Source organism: Fukomys damarensis, unplaced genomic scaffold (assembly GCF_012274545.1).
Source record: "Fukomys damarensis isolate Sample0158 unplaced genomic scaffold, DMR_v1.0_HiC HiC_scaffold_38, whole genome shotgun sequence".
Classification (NCBI taxonomy): Eukaryota; Metazoa; Chordata; class Mammalia; order Rodentia; family Bathyergidae; genus Fukomys; species Fukomys damarensis.
This window is the reverse complement of record NW_022900950.1, coordinates 59,567,999-59,584,683: the sequence shown is the minus strand read 5'-3', so window position 1 is coordinate 59,584,683 and position 16,685 is coordinate 59,567,999. Positions and strand designations below refer to the sequence as shown.

At 33.7% G+C, this 16,685-nt stretch overlaps 1 protein-coding gene across 1 annotated transcript in view; it reads right to left on the bottom strand.

The window, feature by feature from the left end:
- Positions 1–2,218: 2,218 nt before the first annotated feature.
- Pcdh17 (protocadherin 17) overlaps positions 2,219–16,685 on the bottom strand; it is a 97,832-nt gene continuing 83,365 nt past the window's right edge. Inside the window, exon 5 of the mRNA XM_033759983.1 lies at positions 2,219–7,630. Coding sequence (XP_033615874.1) covers positions 6,948–7,630 — 683 coding nt within the window. The 3' untranslated portion in view covers positions 2,219–6,947. The remainder of the gene's footprint in view (positions 7,631–16,685) is intronic.

Below are 16,685 nucleotides of genomic sequence, written 5' to 3'. Positions count from 1 at the left end.
ATGGAATATTACTCAGCCATAAAGAGCGAGAGAATAGATTCATTCATAGGAAAATGGATACATATTGAAGATATACTCCTAAGTGAAATAAATAAGTCACACATGTGTAAATACCAAATAGTTTCCCTGGTGTGAATATTCTGCAACAATGCATAAGATTCTAATAAGATTACTGACATTTAGAAATTTGAAGAAAGGAGCTAAAGGTGTAGGGAAGGTGTGATACGTAGGGGAAGAACAAAAAGGGAAAAGAAAAAAAATGTGAGAGAATGAAAAGATGAAAATAAAGTGTTTGTAGATGGGGAGGGGAGGAGGGGGTGATGGGAGGGCAGGTGTAAGGGGAAAAAATGAGAATCAAGACTTGCCATGTAAAGGTACATGATCCCAATAATGAATGTAACTGTACGGTATCCCTAAAATGTACCAATAAACTCAATAAAATTAAAAAAAAGAGCATATCACCAACATCTTGAAACATTTTATAGACAGTAATGAAAACATGGGCGTACTTCTTAAGATATTTTTTTCATTTTCTTGGATACCAAAAATGAGAATCAAGACTTGCCATGTAAAGGTACATGATCCCAATAATGAATGTAACTGTACGGTATCCCTAAAATGTACCAATAAACTCAATAAAATTAAAAAAAAGAGCATATCACCAACATCTTGAAACATTTTATAGACAGTAATGAAAACATGGGCGTACTTCTTAAGATATTTTTTTCATTTTCTTGGATACCATAAGCCTTCTCTATTTTCCATTTATAATTAATATAAGGATGAACAACTCTAAAGCACAGTATGTGAATACCAATTGAAAGGGGAAAGCAAGATCCTAGAGAGCTAAAATGTTAAATACAGCAAGATTTCAGAATTCATAAAATCTCGAGAAAGAATCAAAGTTAAAAATTTAGTTCAGGGCAGAGTATCAGGTTTTGTAGTTAATTGCCCTTTGGATCAGCGCAGTGGCCTATTTAAGCTTGAGAATCTTTAATTATGTAACACCTTGATAATTTTTTAAAATGTGAATTGAAACGTTTTCTAAAACTAAAACTTATACTATTAGTTTAAGTTTTTGCAATTATTCTACTAGTTAGCCCGGATGACACCTAGTGCACTTATATATATATATAGATATATATAGATATATATATGCTTTCCTGCATGCCAATTATTCTTTTAAACTATGGTTTGTATAAGATGAGCAAAATAAGAATCTTAGATTTTCTTTTATAATCTTCAAAAAATGTTTGAAATAATTTAACTGAGTCATGTAACATCATAAAGCTAAATTTTTAATACAATTCATAATCAAAATTTGATCTATTAGAATGCCATATTTAATGTGTATATGAAAAAGAAAATAAAACAAATAATAAACTCTCCTCTCGAAGTGAAATGTACTTTTTGAGATAATAGGTGATAAGCCAGTCTGTGATACAGAGTTTTATGCAAACATGTCCAAAAGTAGCTAATGAATAGTTTGAAGATGATCCACTAAGTGGTACACCTATTTCTATGTCCCTCATTAATGTCACAGTTAGCTTTCACAATTATTATTCTTTATATTCTACAAGGAACTGTCAAATAATTATATCTTGTGGGCACGCTAATTTATTTTAAGTTAAACATTTCATTGACATGGAGTAAGACTGTAATATACTTTGCACTTCTCATTTCCTCCTAATTGTGACATGGTCACATGGGCCTCTTTCCTTGACTACTCTCTCTAGACTGTGGTCAGCTAGTTCAGGTGACTAAATTAACAATTTGGTCTCCCGAACAAGTAAAAGCAGTGAATTGCACAAAATACATGTAGTGTTTGCTTATCTTAATAACGAAATTATTACGATTATGTAAAAGTGATAGTGTTAAAGATGTCAATTCTTACGTTAATATATATTACCATGTTACATAAACCTCAAGTATTCTGAGAGTAAAATATAATTGACTTAGTTCTTTTCTCTACCTCAGGATCCTTCTTCAGTACGGGCACCTAAATCGTGCTCAGTGGAAAAGCAAAGGCTGTCAAAAAATGAACACAATAATGAACAGGTAAGTTACTTAGTTCAAGCCAATAAATCTAACCAAGTAAGATCTTAAAATGGAAATGCAACGCACTTGTTTTGATCCATTGTACTGCTATAAGTAAAATAAAATTTTAAAATTTAAGCATGCAGTATATTATGTTACTTTGGGATTTAGAAAATGTCATCCACTGTAAATTAGGGAGCAGAAATATAGGATGTGTGGATAAGGGAAACAAAAGAAAAACAATCAAAATCAATATATAAAGACGAATGTGTCTTAGAATTTACTTGACTTTAACCGGGGCACAATTCTTTTACTCTTTATTCCTATGACGTATTAGTTCAAGGCAAATACAGAGAAATGCAGAATATTTGTGGACTAGTAGGACAAAATTATCATTTTAAAATACCATAATAAACATATGTGTACTTTAAAATGCCATTTACAAATATCTCCTTTCATCACTCATGCAGTAATATAAGAGGTTGGTAAAGTGTCATTTCTGAATTTGTCTAGGACCATGTACCGAATTATTGTCACATCAATTATACATTTTAAAAGGCCCAAGGTTTATTAGGCTATGATTTCATGTTAATTATTTCACTAGCCCACTTATCCAAGATATCTGATATCCTGTAGAGTGACATTCTTAAGTAAAATTTTTTTACAAATCTCATTTTACTGGCAAACTGATAATTATCAAAAATAGCTGTGATGCCATACTTCACTTTCCAAAGTAATTAAAATCCAGGTCATTGTGGTATGCAGTATACAAAACATCACTTCTGTGTTAATGAATTCAAGGGAAGGCAACACCACTATTAGTAATAGCTTTTTATTCGGAGTCCTCATTTTCCAGATAGGTCACATTAAACACAGCCATTAAACGATAGCGTTGAGATAAATCCATAAAATGTATGCTGCTTTTGTTGCTGTTGTTGTCCTTATTCACCAATCACTTGGTGCAGCTAAGAACCTGATGGAGTGATGGGGCTGATAAATGGGAACAGCTAACCTGCAAAACACTGGGGCCAGGAAAGTCAGACTTTAATCAGGTCTCATTCAATCACACTTTAAATCAGCACATCTTGATAGCCGAAACACTCATTTAAATTAATGTTCTGATAAAGGCTGTCTGTTGTCAAAAGAATATAATTAGACAATAATGAGTGGGCATAGATTATGCCAGACCTCTGTCTATTTGTTGACCTCAGCAAGTTGTATGCCATTAGACAACAAACAGCTTTTAACCTGGTTCTAATAAAGTATCCTGCTCTATTACTACATGACTTTTTTCACGGCGCCATTTTTTAAATTGAGCAGTGTCTAGATCCTTTAAAGGGAAGTCATGTTTACAAGATCTCAGCTAATTTGGGGACATAAAATAAGTAAATTTCTCCACCAGGAATTCAATTTGTTTATGGAATAGGATTTTTTATGCTGCCTGTAATAAGATAAACATGTTAGGTTAAGAAACAGTGTGAAATAATTCTTTGAAATTGCATGATACGTCTCTTTAATGTTTACTTTGGTATAGATATAACTAACACTGATTCTTACTACTTTTAATTGTGATGAAAGAATTTTCATCATTGATATCTGATAAAAATTATTTTTTTACTGATTTTTAAAAAATTTTTAGCTCACCATAAGCATTTTTTAGAACTTTGGATTTTGTACTAAAATTACCATAAACAGATTTTTCTGTGCTTGACTTCAGTTGCATAAGAATCTAAAAAATAAAGGAGTATCTTTTTTTTTTACTTTGAATGTGTGACTTTTTTGAGGGAATAGTATTTGAAAGACGTAAATTAAGATTTTTTTCACATTCAAAATTATGCTGAAACTCCTCCAAAACTCACAGATTATGCATCATCCATTAGAGCAATTGCTCCCCAAAGGTGTGATTTTGGCATCTCATGGGCTTCCTGGGAAGCCAAGCACCAGAGGTTTGTGATAAAGGCAGTTGCCAGGGAAATGAATAAAAACAAGATTCCCTTGACTATAAAAGCTTAGAGTCCTGACTGCTGAATTACCACCAACTTGTAAATAAATAATCACTACTAAATACAGATAATGTGTTAAGCAGCTAAAACTAGTAAATCACTGGTGACAGGAAGCCTAAAGGTAAATTCCTCACACATTGGCACAACCAATTTATAAAATCTTATGGTGTTTGGATGTCTTCAGACAAATATGAGAAACTGAACAACTGGTTACTTAATGTTAAGAATATTTTTAAAATATACCTCACTCTCTTTGTTGATTTCATTTACATACTGCTTTAGGTTTTACTAATGGTTATCTGTCTAGTAAGAGAGAGGCAACAATAAGACTAAATGGAAATCAGTTTTCCATCAAATTTCAACTATCAAGCTAAACCAACCTGTAGTCTCCTGGCAAAATAACATCATATAACAGAGACAACACATTTCAGATACATAAATTGTCCAAAATATAGAGCGTCAATTAGGTTTCACATGTACAAGATCCCTTCTTTTCTAATTTAAACATTTACTAATAATAAAAACCAAGAGTAGAGCTTTGGAAAGGCTGTTACTAGGAACCAAATACAGTTCTCAAGAGAATAAGGCTGATGGGAGTTGTCCATTCTTCTCTCCCAAAGCAATTTTGCAAACAAGATACAGTCTGAAATCTTGATATCAGAGATGGAAATATTTTCAGCAGAATTTTTTGAGGTTTAAAATTACAAAAACTTAATTTAGTTCAATGTTTTTTTTTTTTGCTTTTGCTTTTGCTTTTGTTGACAATATAAGGATTGTATGATATTTATGCTGTTTCTACACTGGCTTGGTGGCCAGAAAAGAAGGCACAGGATTCTCCACCAATTTGCAAATAATACATTTTTTTTCTGCTCCAGTGCACAAACAGCCTTTATTTAACTCAGCACCACATTGTCTAAGTTATGGCCTCAAAACCATTAGCCATGAAGGTGTAAAATGCCAAAAATTTTAAATGCTGAAGGAAAATGTCAATCAAGGCATTTTCCCATCTGCTACTACTTCTGCAAGTGCTAATTTTATTTTTCCCAATTCCTGAAATTAGAGGTTTCTTAGCCTCATATAGAAGAAAGTTTGAAATGTGCTAAATGTCACAAGGAAAGGTACAACCAAATGATGGACTAGAAAGTGTATTGTTCTCAAAGGACACCAATAAAAAGAGGCAGAGGAGCAGTGTTATAAGGAAAAAAAGACTTTGTTAAGACCCAGAGCTCTTGAAAAACACTGTACAATGCAAGTAACCAGCGCTGGTACCACACATGCATTAATGCATTTTTCATGTTTTTAAAATATAATGGAAAGACACTTCTGAATCACTTAAGATACTTTTGAGAACCAACCAATAACATGATATCTACATAGGCAGAAGCCTTATGGAAAACAACGTGAAGAAGTTTCAGGTATTGGTACAAATGTAGTTCTTATGATTTAGCATGACTTTAATAAAAGCTTCTACAAGGACTTGCACAGAACCATGACTGACGGATGTATTTTTTGACCTTTCAGTTAGCTCCATCAGCTCACTCAAACACATTTTGAACAGATTATGTACTGTAGTACTTGGTAGACTATACATTAAACAAGAGACTTTGCTCTGAGGCACTGCTTCCCACGCTCCATGGGGAAAAGGAAGCAGGAAAAAACAAAACTCATAGAGTTCGACAGCTACCGAGGCAACACTTGCCATTTACAATATAAGCCCAAATATTTTTGCAACACAACTATATATTAATTTAATAAAATACACAATATAGCTCTTATACACTCAACAATTTGGCTCATATGCACGGAATCTGCAATAAATCAATAAAAATATGTCATTTGATGTAAACACATTGAATCTTCTTACATTTGCACATTTAAATGGTCATGTGATTTGTGTATGTCTAAGACATTTTCACTTTCCTGAGCTATTTTAGTGTCCACAAACGAATACAACATATTGTGTTAATTTTCTCTGACTATTACCACTCAATGGTAGCTATTGTTCAGAATATTTGTATGTCAAATTTAAAACCAACCAATTATTTATATATTTGTTGGACACTAAAATGCTAAATAGGCATTTTAAATCTTTAAATTTTCTTCTCCTTTAATGAAGTAAATTAGTCTACGTGTGTGCAGGACAAAATGGACTATTTCTTTTTACATTTAACTTTTATACGACATGAGGCGTCTTACAAATGATCAAGTTTTTTTTTTTCTTTTTTTTTTTTTGTTTTTGTTTTTGACTAATGATATGGAATGGTCTTTGTGTTTATATGTGTGGCAGGTAACTTTATACAGAAATGTTTACCACAAATATGTGTTAATGTTTGGTGTAGCTTGGACTACTGCAAGGTCTTTTCAGGACTTTGAGTAGAAGCCTGTGATGACTGCTAGAGCTCCACCACAGATCACAGATGACGACCCTGCTTTGTATGGGTTGATAGGTAAACAGTTAAGTCAGCATAAATCGCGGAGCACAGTCTTAGAGTGATCAGAATATTTCACTTCGCACACTGCGTACCTTCCTAACAGATTGTCAAAAGGTAAGTGGCATACTCATCTTCCTTTTTCTTTTCTCCTTTTCTTCTCTTTTCTCTTTAACATCATTAATTTTGTCCTTATATAAGTTTGGTTGAAACAAAACCATTGTTATCTCTGAAAAAAGAAACAACAGTGAAAAGAACATACTTGTGGGCACTTCAGATGTTCACTAAAAGCCGTAAAGCAGCATTGGTCTTTCTTCCTCTCTGTGAAATGGGTTGTCCCCAAGAGTAATCATTCTTCAATCAACAGAAGAGACAAGAAAATGCCAATGCTTTCCCTCCACGCTCTGTCTCTGTCTCTCTCTGTCTCTCTCTGTCTCTCTCTGTCTCTCTCTCTCTCTGTCTCTCACTGTGTCTGCTCTCATTTTCTCACAGCCACCGGGTCATTCCCACGGCAGTCCTTCAAAAGCTTATCAATTTCTCTCACAACTTCCTCAGCATCCACCGAATCTCTGCCCAGATCCCGGCTGGAATGGTCAAGCTGCTCCAAGACAGCACCCATCTCATTGGAATCCCGGCTGGCTCTGGAATGCACATCCGCGAAGACCCTTGCCATCTGATCGGAGGGCATGAAGGGAGGGTCTCTCTGTTGCTTACTGGGTGACAGATACTGACTGTCAGTGGGCAGGAACTGACCACCTGCCTCGGCCAGGGCTCCTTGTTTTGCTTCACAACCTTCCAGGGAGCTTTTTGTTGAGGTGCAAGGCTCAATGCAGGCCTTGGTAGGGCTGCTTGATGCTGAAGGGACCTCTTGGAGGAGAGGGCTCAGGGCACGTTTGGCTTTTAAATAAGGTTTAACATTGGCAATGAGAATAGTGTGCTCTCTCTTGTCTTTTCCGAATGTACAAAAAGTCTTTTTCCCAGTGGGATTCACAGTTTCATAAGTCTCAGTCTCAACATTAGCTTCAACTGTGGGTACAAAGAGATTTGTGCGGTAATCTGCGTTGTCAGCCTGATTGGCTGCAGGGAACTGTGGCATCCAACACCTGTCAGAATGACCAAGCACTCGGCATTCATCTGTGCAATTAACACACTCATCTGGTTCTGCAAAACAAAAGAGAAAACAGCAAATCCAATCATTAGAGTTTCCTTTGAATTTCTACTGAAGCTGTGATCAGCTCTCAGTGGGCTGGCTGGACCTCTGTTCTCTTAATTAAAAAGGAAAAGAAAACAATAATTAAAACATTTCAGGATGGTTGCATAAACCTGCTGGCTGAGACAATGGTTTTATTTAAGTCTATTCTCTAGATATTAACGAATTCCCATAGCCAGGGAAGAAGTAAAAAGTGCCCATTGGAGAATCATTCTCAGTAGAATAGAGCATCATCGTAATCTAATCTCCTGGGGATATCAGTTAGTCTTTGTTCTGTAGATCCCATCCTGCAAAGAGAGGACTTCAAAAAGGATTACTAGGATTAATTTTTCAAATCCAATAATGGCAATAACTGGACTGTAAACTGCCGGAACAAGTCCTAAACCACTTCTTAAAAGTTTCTTATCCTTATTTCACTCATTATTTTTATTTTGGTGACAGTCATGAAATAAAAGTTTTCTTTTCAAAGCCTGCTTTTCCTATAGAGAGTGACAAATGGAATTTTCTATCAGAATGTATTATGAATAAGCTTTTCAAAAAGTACACATTCCTATTTTATTAGATAACATATGGATAGTGTAATCAGTTTTTTTCACTTCAGCTTTTGCTTGTGGTTTAAGTAGACACCAAATGGATTTATTCAACAGGTATTGTTTAGAATAAATGACAATTCATGGTATTCTATTTTAAGCTATAGTGCTTTCTGTGAGTTTTACGTTGTTCCTTTACCAATAGACGTAAGGAACATCTATATACAAAGCTTTCTTTAATAATGCCTTTTAAAAGATGTCAGATGAAGAAAAATGAAAGAAAATTCCATCATTATGACAAGGCTGCATATCTCCATTGACCCCAATATTTTTAACCATAACTTTGAAGCATACTTTCCAATTCTTCCTTTCCAGTATAAATGGTTGTTTCCATCATGTTTAATGCTGCTTTTTAAAATCAGGGGCTTTTACTTTCAGAAAAAGGTATTTACAGTTTACCTCCATGTAATGGGAATATAATTCCCTACACATTTAGGAGCCTTGAGGATTGCCTTTTAATTGATGTCAGATGATCTCTACATGTTTAGTATCCTGTGCAAGGAAAAAGATCTGCATAAAGATATATGAAATCAAATAGAAAATGTAACAGCACTGTTAAATTTGCACGGTTAAGTTTTCAAAGTCACACATAAAAATAAGTTTGATTTAAAGCCCATAATTAATCTCTCATCAGAAGGGAAAATGAAAAACAAAACAAAAACAAACTTATAACATAGTTTATTTCAAAAACTTTTAGCAATAAAACAATTTCCTATGAGACTAAACTGGTTTACAAATCAAAATGATGTCTTGACAGACCAAAAATATGGTATTTCATAGCAGGTAACATTCACTCTTGTGAAATGTTAAAAAGTAAGTAGCTTACCTCCATTTGAAATTTGTCATTATTAAAAAGTATTTTCCTGTGAAAGAATGAAATATTCACTCTTATGTGTATTATGTAATGCAGGCAAGAATGCTGAAAACTAATCTCAAACTGATTTATATATCTAAATTCACACACCATCTATGACTGAGAAGGCTGAAAGAGGAACAAAAACAACCTCTGTTCCTCAAATATAACATCTGCGAACCTTTCCTATACATATAAGTTAAAATCTGAGATGAAACTTACTTTAAAATATTAGAAAAATTCTCCATCATTATCTATTTTCTTTACCTACTGTGAGTGGAAATCATACAAACTATCCTTTTTTATATTTATAAGTGTTAAAAACAATAATATGAATTTTTTCAACTAACTTTATACTTAAAAAAGATTACAGAAAACTTTATATCCTATTTCATGTGTTAGTACTTCTTCATCTTTTAGAGCTATAATGTTTTTACTTGAATTTATTTACAACCAATATACTCACTTTGCAATATGCAAACATATTTTTACATGCCAGTATTGACTGGACTTCAGTTATTTGGATAGCCAGCACTGAATGAATTCATTATAAATTTTAGAATTGAGAAAAAGAGAGACAAATGCAAACATAAGTAGAGTATAAATCAACCTTGAACTTGAAACCACCAACATGAAAGCATCGTTTTCACTTCACTGCTAAAAATCTGCAGCTTTTTACTTGACTTCTCTATGTCATATCCAGGGAAGCAAATTTTGAGTATTGATTATGATGCATTTCAAACTGTTCACCTTGTGATTAGTCGGTAGTTTTGACAACAGCAGTTCACAGTCAGTGAAAACATAATCAATAAACACTTTTATATAAACAAAAGAAACCATGAGCACAAAGTGAACTGCCAAGGGTCAAGACAGAATATATCGGAGAGTGGAATCCTAGCTAGGAACAAAAAATTGGCATAGGTATAACCTACGACAAATGACTGACCGGACAAAAAATAAACAGAAGGAAAAAGGAAAGAGAGGGATAGATAGGAAGAAAGGAAAGAGGGAGAGAGCAGAGGGAAAAAGGAATGAAGGGAGTGAAAGGGGTAGAGAAAAGATAAAGGAGGAAATGAAGGGGGAGGAAAGGCTGTGACAAATGCAGGCCTTAAAGAAATGATGAGTTACATTGAGAGAATTTCTGCATGTGTACTTTTTATTATATATTTTAAGCCCTTTAATATGCTGAATCTGTATAATAAAGAATGATAATGTGGGATATTTTCTCAAGCCCTTAAGCTATAAATGTAAATAATCAAACAGTTCACACCTTAGAGAGAATGAATCCCAGAAAAGACATGTGAGATTGTAGACTACAAACATGATCAAAAAAGAAGTAAATTTTGTAGATTCTATTTGCATAGAACTGGAATGTGTATCAAAAAAAAAGTTTAGAGACACTGGACAGAAGAAATAAAAACAAAAAATATTTGATTCAATATCCATTTGTTTCTTCTGCTCCAATCTGAGATTATCAAAAATTATTTACCTTTAGTTTAATCCTTTCCTCGATACAACGTGGTTACCCATTCACAGAATGTACTCCATGCCAACAAAGAGGCCATAATCCAAATAGTATGTAAACGAGAGAAACAAAACTAACCATGTTTATATTGCAAAGGAAAAACAATTCCAAACTCCAACAGATGGAACCTTAAGAAGTTATTCCTATATGGAAAGTTTATAACATCTAATCTCTGAAATGTATGATTCCCTGAAACACTATGTGACAATCTAACAACACTTTCCCAGAGTTAAGAATCATTGTTTTCACTCTGATCACCAAATCTGACTACTACACATGATCTGAAGGGAAATATCTAAATGCAAGAATCTCAATTGATTCAATTTTGCATAATTTATATGAATTTTTTGTCAAACCATATAAATTGACTCAACTGTAAAATGATTGTAATTTTGGATCTCAGCTGAAACATATCTGTAACAGACACACACACAAACACACACCCCCAAAAACATATAGATCATCAGTGTATATGTAGTAAAATTGAAGTTTTCCAGTGCATAGTCCAAAATTCTTTAAAAAAATCCAAAATTTATATCCAATGCATTATTGAACATTATTAATTAGTGGATCTCATAACTGAAATGTAAGTCACAGAAAGTTCTACATTCATAATATAAATAAACTGTTCTTTTTAAAAAGTAATATTCATTTGCTTAACTACTGGAGTTATTATACATAAATGTAACCTGTAGATCTTTTTAATTAAAAAATCAAAAGTAGAGCATATTACTCTTTCCCTTTGCCCTATAATCATGAAGGTAAAATTTGTCTTTGACATCAGAATTTGATACAATTTAAACACCAAATTGTCAGTCATTATGTGGTTGGATTTTAGTAGTCTTCACAGAAGTTACTGCAATTTGATTTATTTGTTATGATTTTAATTTTGTAATGTCACTATAGCATTAGGAATGCATAGTCATTCTGATAAGGTGTGAAACGTGTCAACAATTACCACGAGCAAGATTTAAACTTGGAGTCAAGCCGGGGATTTAGCTCAGTGGTTCCACCGCCTGCCTTGCAAGCATAAGGTCCTGAGTTCGATCCCTAGTACCAAAACAAAACAAAACCTTGAAGTCAAAATGTTATTTAAGTCAGTAAGAATTAACAAAGTTTAATCAGTGCACTGTCAAGTATACATATTTTGGAAACTCAGAGGAAAAGCCTGTGTGCTATAACTTTGTGGTGTCCACTAAGAAGGAAATATGTCAAGGAACCAGGCAAAAAATGTCTTACTTCAGAGTGAACCTAACTCATTATTCTTTTCTGTCTTGCTTTGGGCAGGAATTTATCAGAAATCAGAAATTTAAACTTATTTTCCCTGTCTTCAAAGCACTATGCAACATCCCTAAGGAGAAATACTTGGCAACTAATTTGTTACTACTTAGGGAAATGTTAGAACACATAAAAGGATTTCCTTCCTTAATTTCAAATTTACCTGCTGCCTCAGGAACTCACATATTTGTACATCTGCAAATGTTCATATAGTTTCCAGAAAAAGAATTCTGTATATGCATCTGGTATCTGTCTAATTCACTTTTTTATACTCAAGAAATAAATGTGTCATCGAAGTTTTAAAATAAAAATCCATAACTCAAGGCATCAGTAAAGAAGTTCTAAAGTGCTATGTTCACAGGAGACAGAAATTAAAAAGTAGTCTGAGCTTTATGACTGCCAATGAAATGGTTTTATTTCTGTTTTGTAAACAACTTTAAATAGGAACAATGCTTTTCTATTACGGTGGTGGTAAGCACTGTTTCTAACAGTACCTCAAAATTAGCATCATTTCTAAGTAGACAACTCTATAAATGGAAGTCCATTTTTTAGTCATTCTCATTTTTTTCTTTTTTATTTCTAATTTACCTCCTTTCAGCAACATAAGCTTTCATAACACCTAATTAGCTGCCTGGAAAACAGAAGAGGCACCCATCTCTATTTATGGCTGACACAATGCTCTGTTAGATTAATTCTGCAGAATCTCAGCCAAGTGTCCTTCACAGATTCTCTATCTCCTTGTAAACCATGACAAGTCAAGGCCTTTGAGTGGCAGTTCACACCTAGTTGTTTTCTGCCGAAAGAGTTTAATGATGTAAAAACAGTTTGCTTTTACTATTTCTTTCTTCAGCTTGCGCACACACACACACACACACACACACACACACACACACAATTACAAATATATATGCACCCAAGCTTCTCCATAAGCATGACAAATTACTATTTATCCAAATATATTCTACAATGTCAGAAAAAATACTATCAATGCTAAAACAGCAGTCTTGTCAAAAACAGTCCAACGAACCTCTAATGAAGTGGTTTTTCTTTCACTAAGTTGGGATAATTTACTACATCCCGTTAACTGACACTTCTGTAATGTAAACAGTTCTTTCTTTTTTGGGCTATGTTGAATTATTACTTCTCATTGCTGTCCTATAAATTCCTTACACTTGTTATGACAATAGGGCAAGTCATTTCATATAAACAGTATCTTAACAATCTATATTCAAACAAGTTATCTCCACTAATGACAAATGGTTTCCATTTACTAGTATATTAGTTAAAAAATAAACCATTTTCTTTCATCCTATCTGTCTCTAGGAGAAAAAATTCACTTACAACATTATTTATAAAGACAGTAGAGCAAAGGTATCAAGACAAGTTTTCTATGTCAATAAAAAGAGTATTGTAATGTAGTTTTATCACATGCATCTATTTTGAAATAAATGTTCACATGACTGGCTTTATTTCAGCTTCACTTTTATTTATTTATTTATTTATTTATTTATTTATTTATTTATATATATATATTTTTTAATACCCGGGATTGAACTCCGGTCTTAGCACTTGCAAGGCAGGCCACCGAAACACTAGGCTAAATCCCCGGCCCCTCAGCTTCACTTTTAATAAGCGGTCTTATAACCTATGTGGGGAACAACCAAGATAGGTAAAGAAAAATGTGATACTTATTTAGTTGCATGATCTTTTTTCTGTTTATTTCTCATATTTTTCAGTTGTGCACAGAGATCTATTATTTTGCTAATCACAAATCATAAAGGCTACACTGATGAGAGGTGTCTTTTAGCTTCTTTAATCTTTTAATGTAATAGAAGAAATGTAACTCACATTGTATGCCCTTTCACAAGGACCCCTGTTCATATAGCAATGAAAAAAAGAGTATTACATCAAAGATTCCAGGAGATTAAATTGTTGTACAGTAATCAGCCACAAGGAATAAGAATTTAGAAATGCAGTTCACATAATAAAATATTATGAAAGAAACATACGTATTTTATGTGGATGCACTGCCCATCCGGCTCCTGGATTTTACTGTATTTGTGAAATGTCATTCTATCTGCTCTTGATAGAGAGCGTAGTTTGAAGAGGAAGTTATAACACCATCAAATAGCCAAACCGTGGCAGCTTTGAAGTACCAATCCTCTAGTGCGCACCTGCATCTCACAACGCTTCTGAATATATTGCTACGGCTGCATTCAGACACCAGAAACCACTGGCCTATATCACATTCTAGTGAATCCAATCGCAGCTGGGTATGTGGAACTGCTTGGAGCATTTGCGCTCACTATTCAATGTACCTGCACATCTGCAGGGGTGGTTATAAATGTTTGTGACCTTTAGGACATAGTTAAATGTCTACCAGAGTAGCATTTTGGGGGCATATATGTTGATAACATATAGTACTCTGAAATGAAGAAAACTGAACACACATTGAAATGAAATTTATGTTTCAGAACAAATACAAAGCAGTGTTAGGAAGTCTGATATGGAAGCACTAGGTATATAAAACAATGAAAATCTAAACCATGCATTGGAAATTTATGGCACACATATAATTGTGTCCCATGGCACACTGCTATGAGATTAACATCTAAAATTTAGCTGCCCTCCTCCTCCTGTCTCATTCTGTAGGCACAGCCATTACCTGAGGCAGCAGCAGATGCTTAGAAGTGAAGTTACAGCTAAATGGTCCTGTCTCTTTCCTAGTTGGTACCCGGAGGAGAACTGGCTCATACTACACTAATGGAACAAGCTTTCTAGTTCTTTGAGAAAAGCATGACAACAGGAGTTCTTTAAGGAAAACAATGTGACTTAACTGTCCGGAGAGTAAAATGTTATGGGTGCACTAGATCTGTGTAGTTCAACAGATATTTTTTTTAAAAGTTGCACTCAATAATTCATAATATAAAATTGCATTCAACACATACATTGTGCCTAGATGTTGGAAAATTTCAATCAAGACATCTCGAGTAGGGTGTTCTAGGACAGGTGTTTCATCAAGTAGCAATTAATTATGAACAACCCAGTTCTTTAATTTATAAAACTATGGCTTATTACCATGGAGTTTGAATTTTGAATGGAAGTAGAAACAAGATTTGAAACCATTTAAAGGAATATAATGTGTGAACAATTGCAGTTTGAATTATGTCATAGAATGTCAAGCAACAGAAATTCAGCTGAAAATGTAAACTTTAATAGGGTCAAATGGAAACAAAGTCTTTGTAAATAGGGGAGGGTGGAGAGGGTAAAAGGGTAAGGGAAAAAAATGAGAACCAAGACCTGTCATGTAAAGATACAAGATCCCAATGCTGAATGTAACTGTACTGTATACTTAAAAATATATATAAACAATGAAAACAAAACGATCTGTACAAAAGATGCTGTTTGATAAGAGATTCAAGGTATAATCAGTTCCAATGTAAAGTGGAGAGTACAGAGAGGGTGTCCTAGGTAAAGGAATTGAAAAGTGAAAGAATCACTGCACAGGAGTGGGCATTTCAGAAGGAAAAGATAATAAGCTCCATAGATTCAAGAATTGATGCTGCAATAAAAAAATGAAATAATGTAGGTGAAATTAGTTCTGAGTAAAATAACAAATTTAATGCAACAGGCAACAGAGCAATAATACAGGTATTTGTGCACTCGATCATATGTCTCAGAAAATTCTTGAATTCTTAATGGAAAAGAAATTGGATAACATTAATGAATTTAAAAAAACTAGAATGAACTAAAGTGTAAACAAACTTGAAATAAGCATTATTTCTGGGAAACAGATCTAGAGTTTTCATATCTCCACCAGACACAGGTAGGACATGATGTGATTCAATGGCCCCAAAATAATTCACTGGGCTAGTCATTCTAGTCCCAAATCTTGCCTAAGCCATTTGTATGTGCTTGCCTTTCTAAACTAAAGAAAGTCTTCATATGTGTTGAATCAGTTAGTAGTTCTTATTACAAGATAAGTCCTTCATCATGTGCATTGGAAAATGTGTATTCTTCCTACATCTAGATTTTCCTTTCCCTCTTTCTCTAAATTCCTATCATTAACAAACATAACAATCATATAAGATCACAAAAATTTAAACGAGTATTTTAGAAGACCAGAAGAGAAGTATGAAAGAAAGGAGATCTTTAAATATTCGGGAGAGAAAGTAAATATTTTCTTAAAAAGAGAATGACAATAATAATTAAGTTAAATTATTTAATCTCAGAAATATTTCAATATTGAGACTCTATGTCAACAAGAAGGAATAATTAAATGAACTTACTGAATTATTTTGAATTAAAAATAATCTCCATTTTCCCAATGAATCTTATATTCTAGCATTGTTCTCTAACATTATTTTTAATCTGTTTGTCTAATTGAGATCTTTACACTTTTAAACACTCAAGATACTATGGTATAGCCAGGTGTGATGGTGCATCCCTATAATCCCAACACTCAGAAAGCTGAGGCAGGAGGATCACTGTGAGTTCAAGGCCAGCCCATACTACAAAGTGAAATCCTGACTGTAAATACTGCCACAAAAGATACTATGATGTAGTATTTGGTGAACCATTTTTTTAAGATACACAGAACATAGTCAATACACATTTATGAATGGAAACAAAATGCTGTAATTGATGCAAAGGCAAATTAAATTTTAAAAGTATTAAAAACTATTGGTAGGGCTGGGGATTTAGCTCTGTGGTTCTGTTTGCCTTGCAAGCACAAGGACTGGAGTTTGATCCCCTGTACA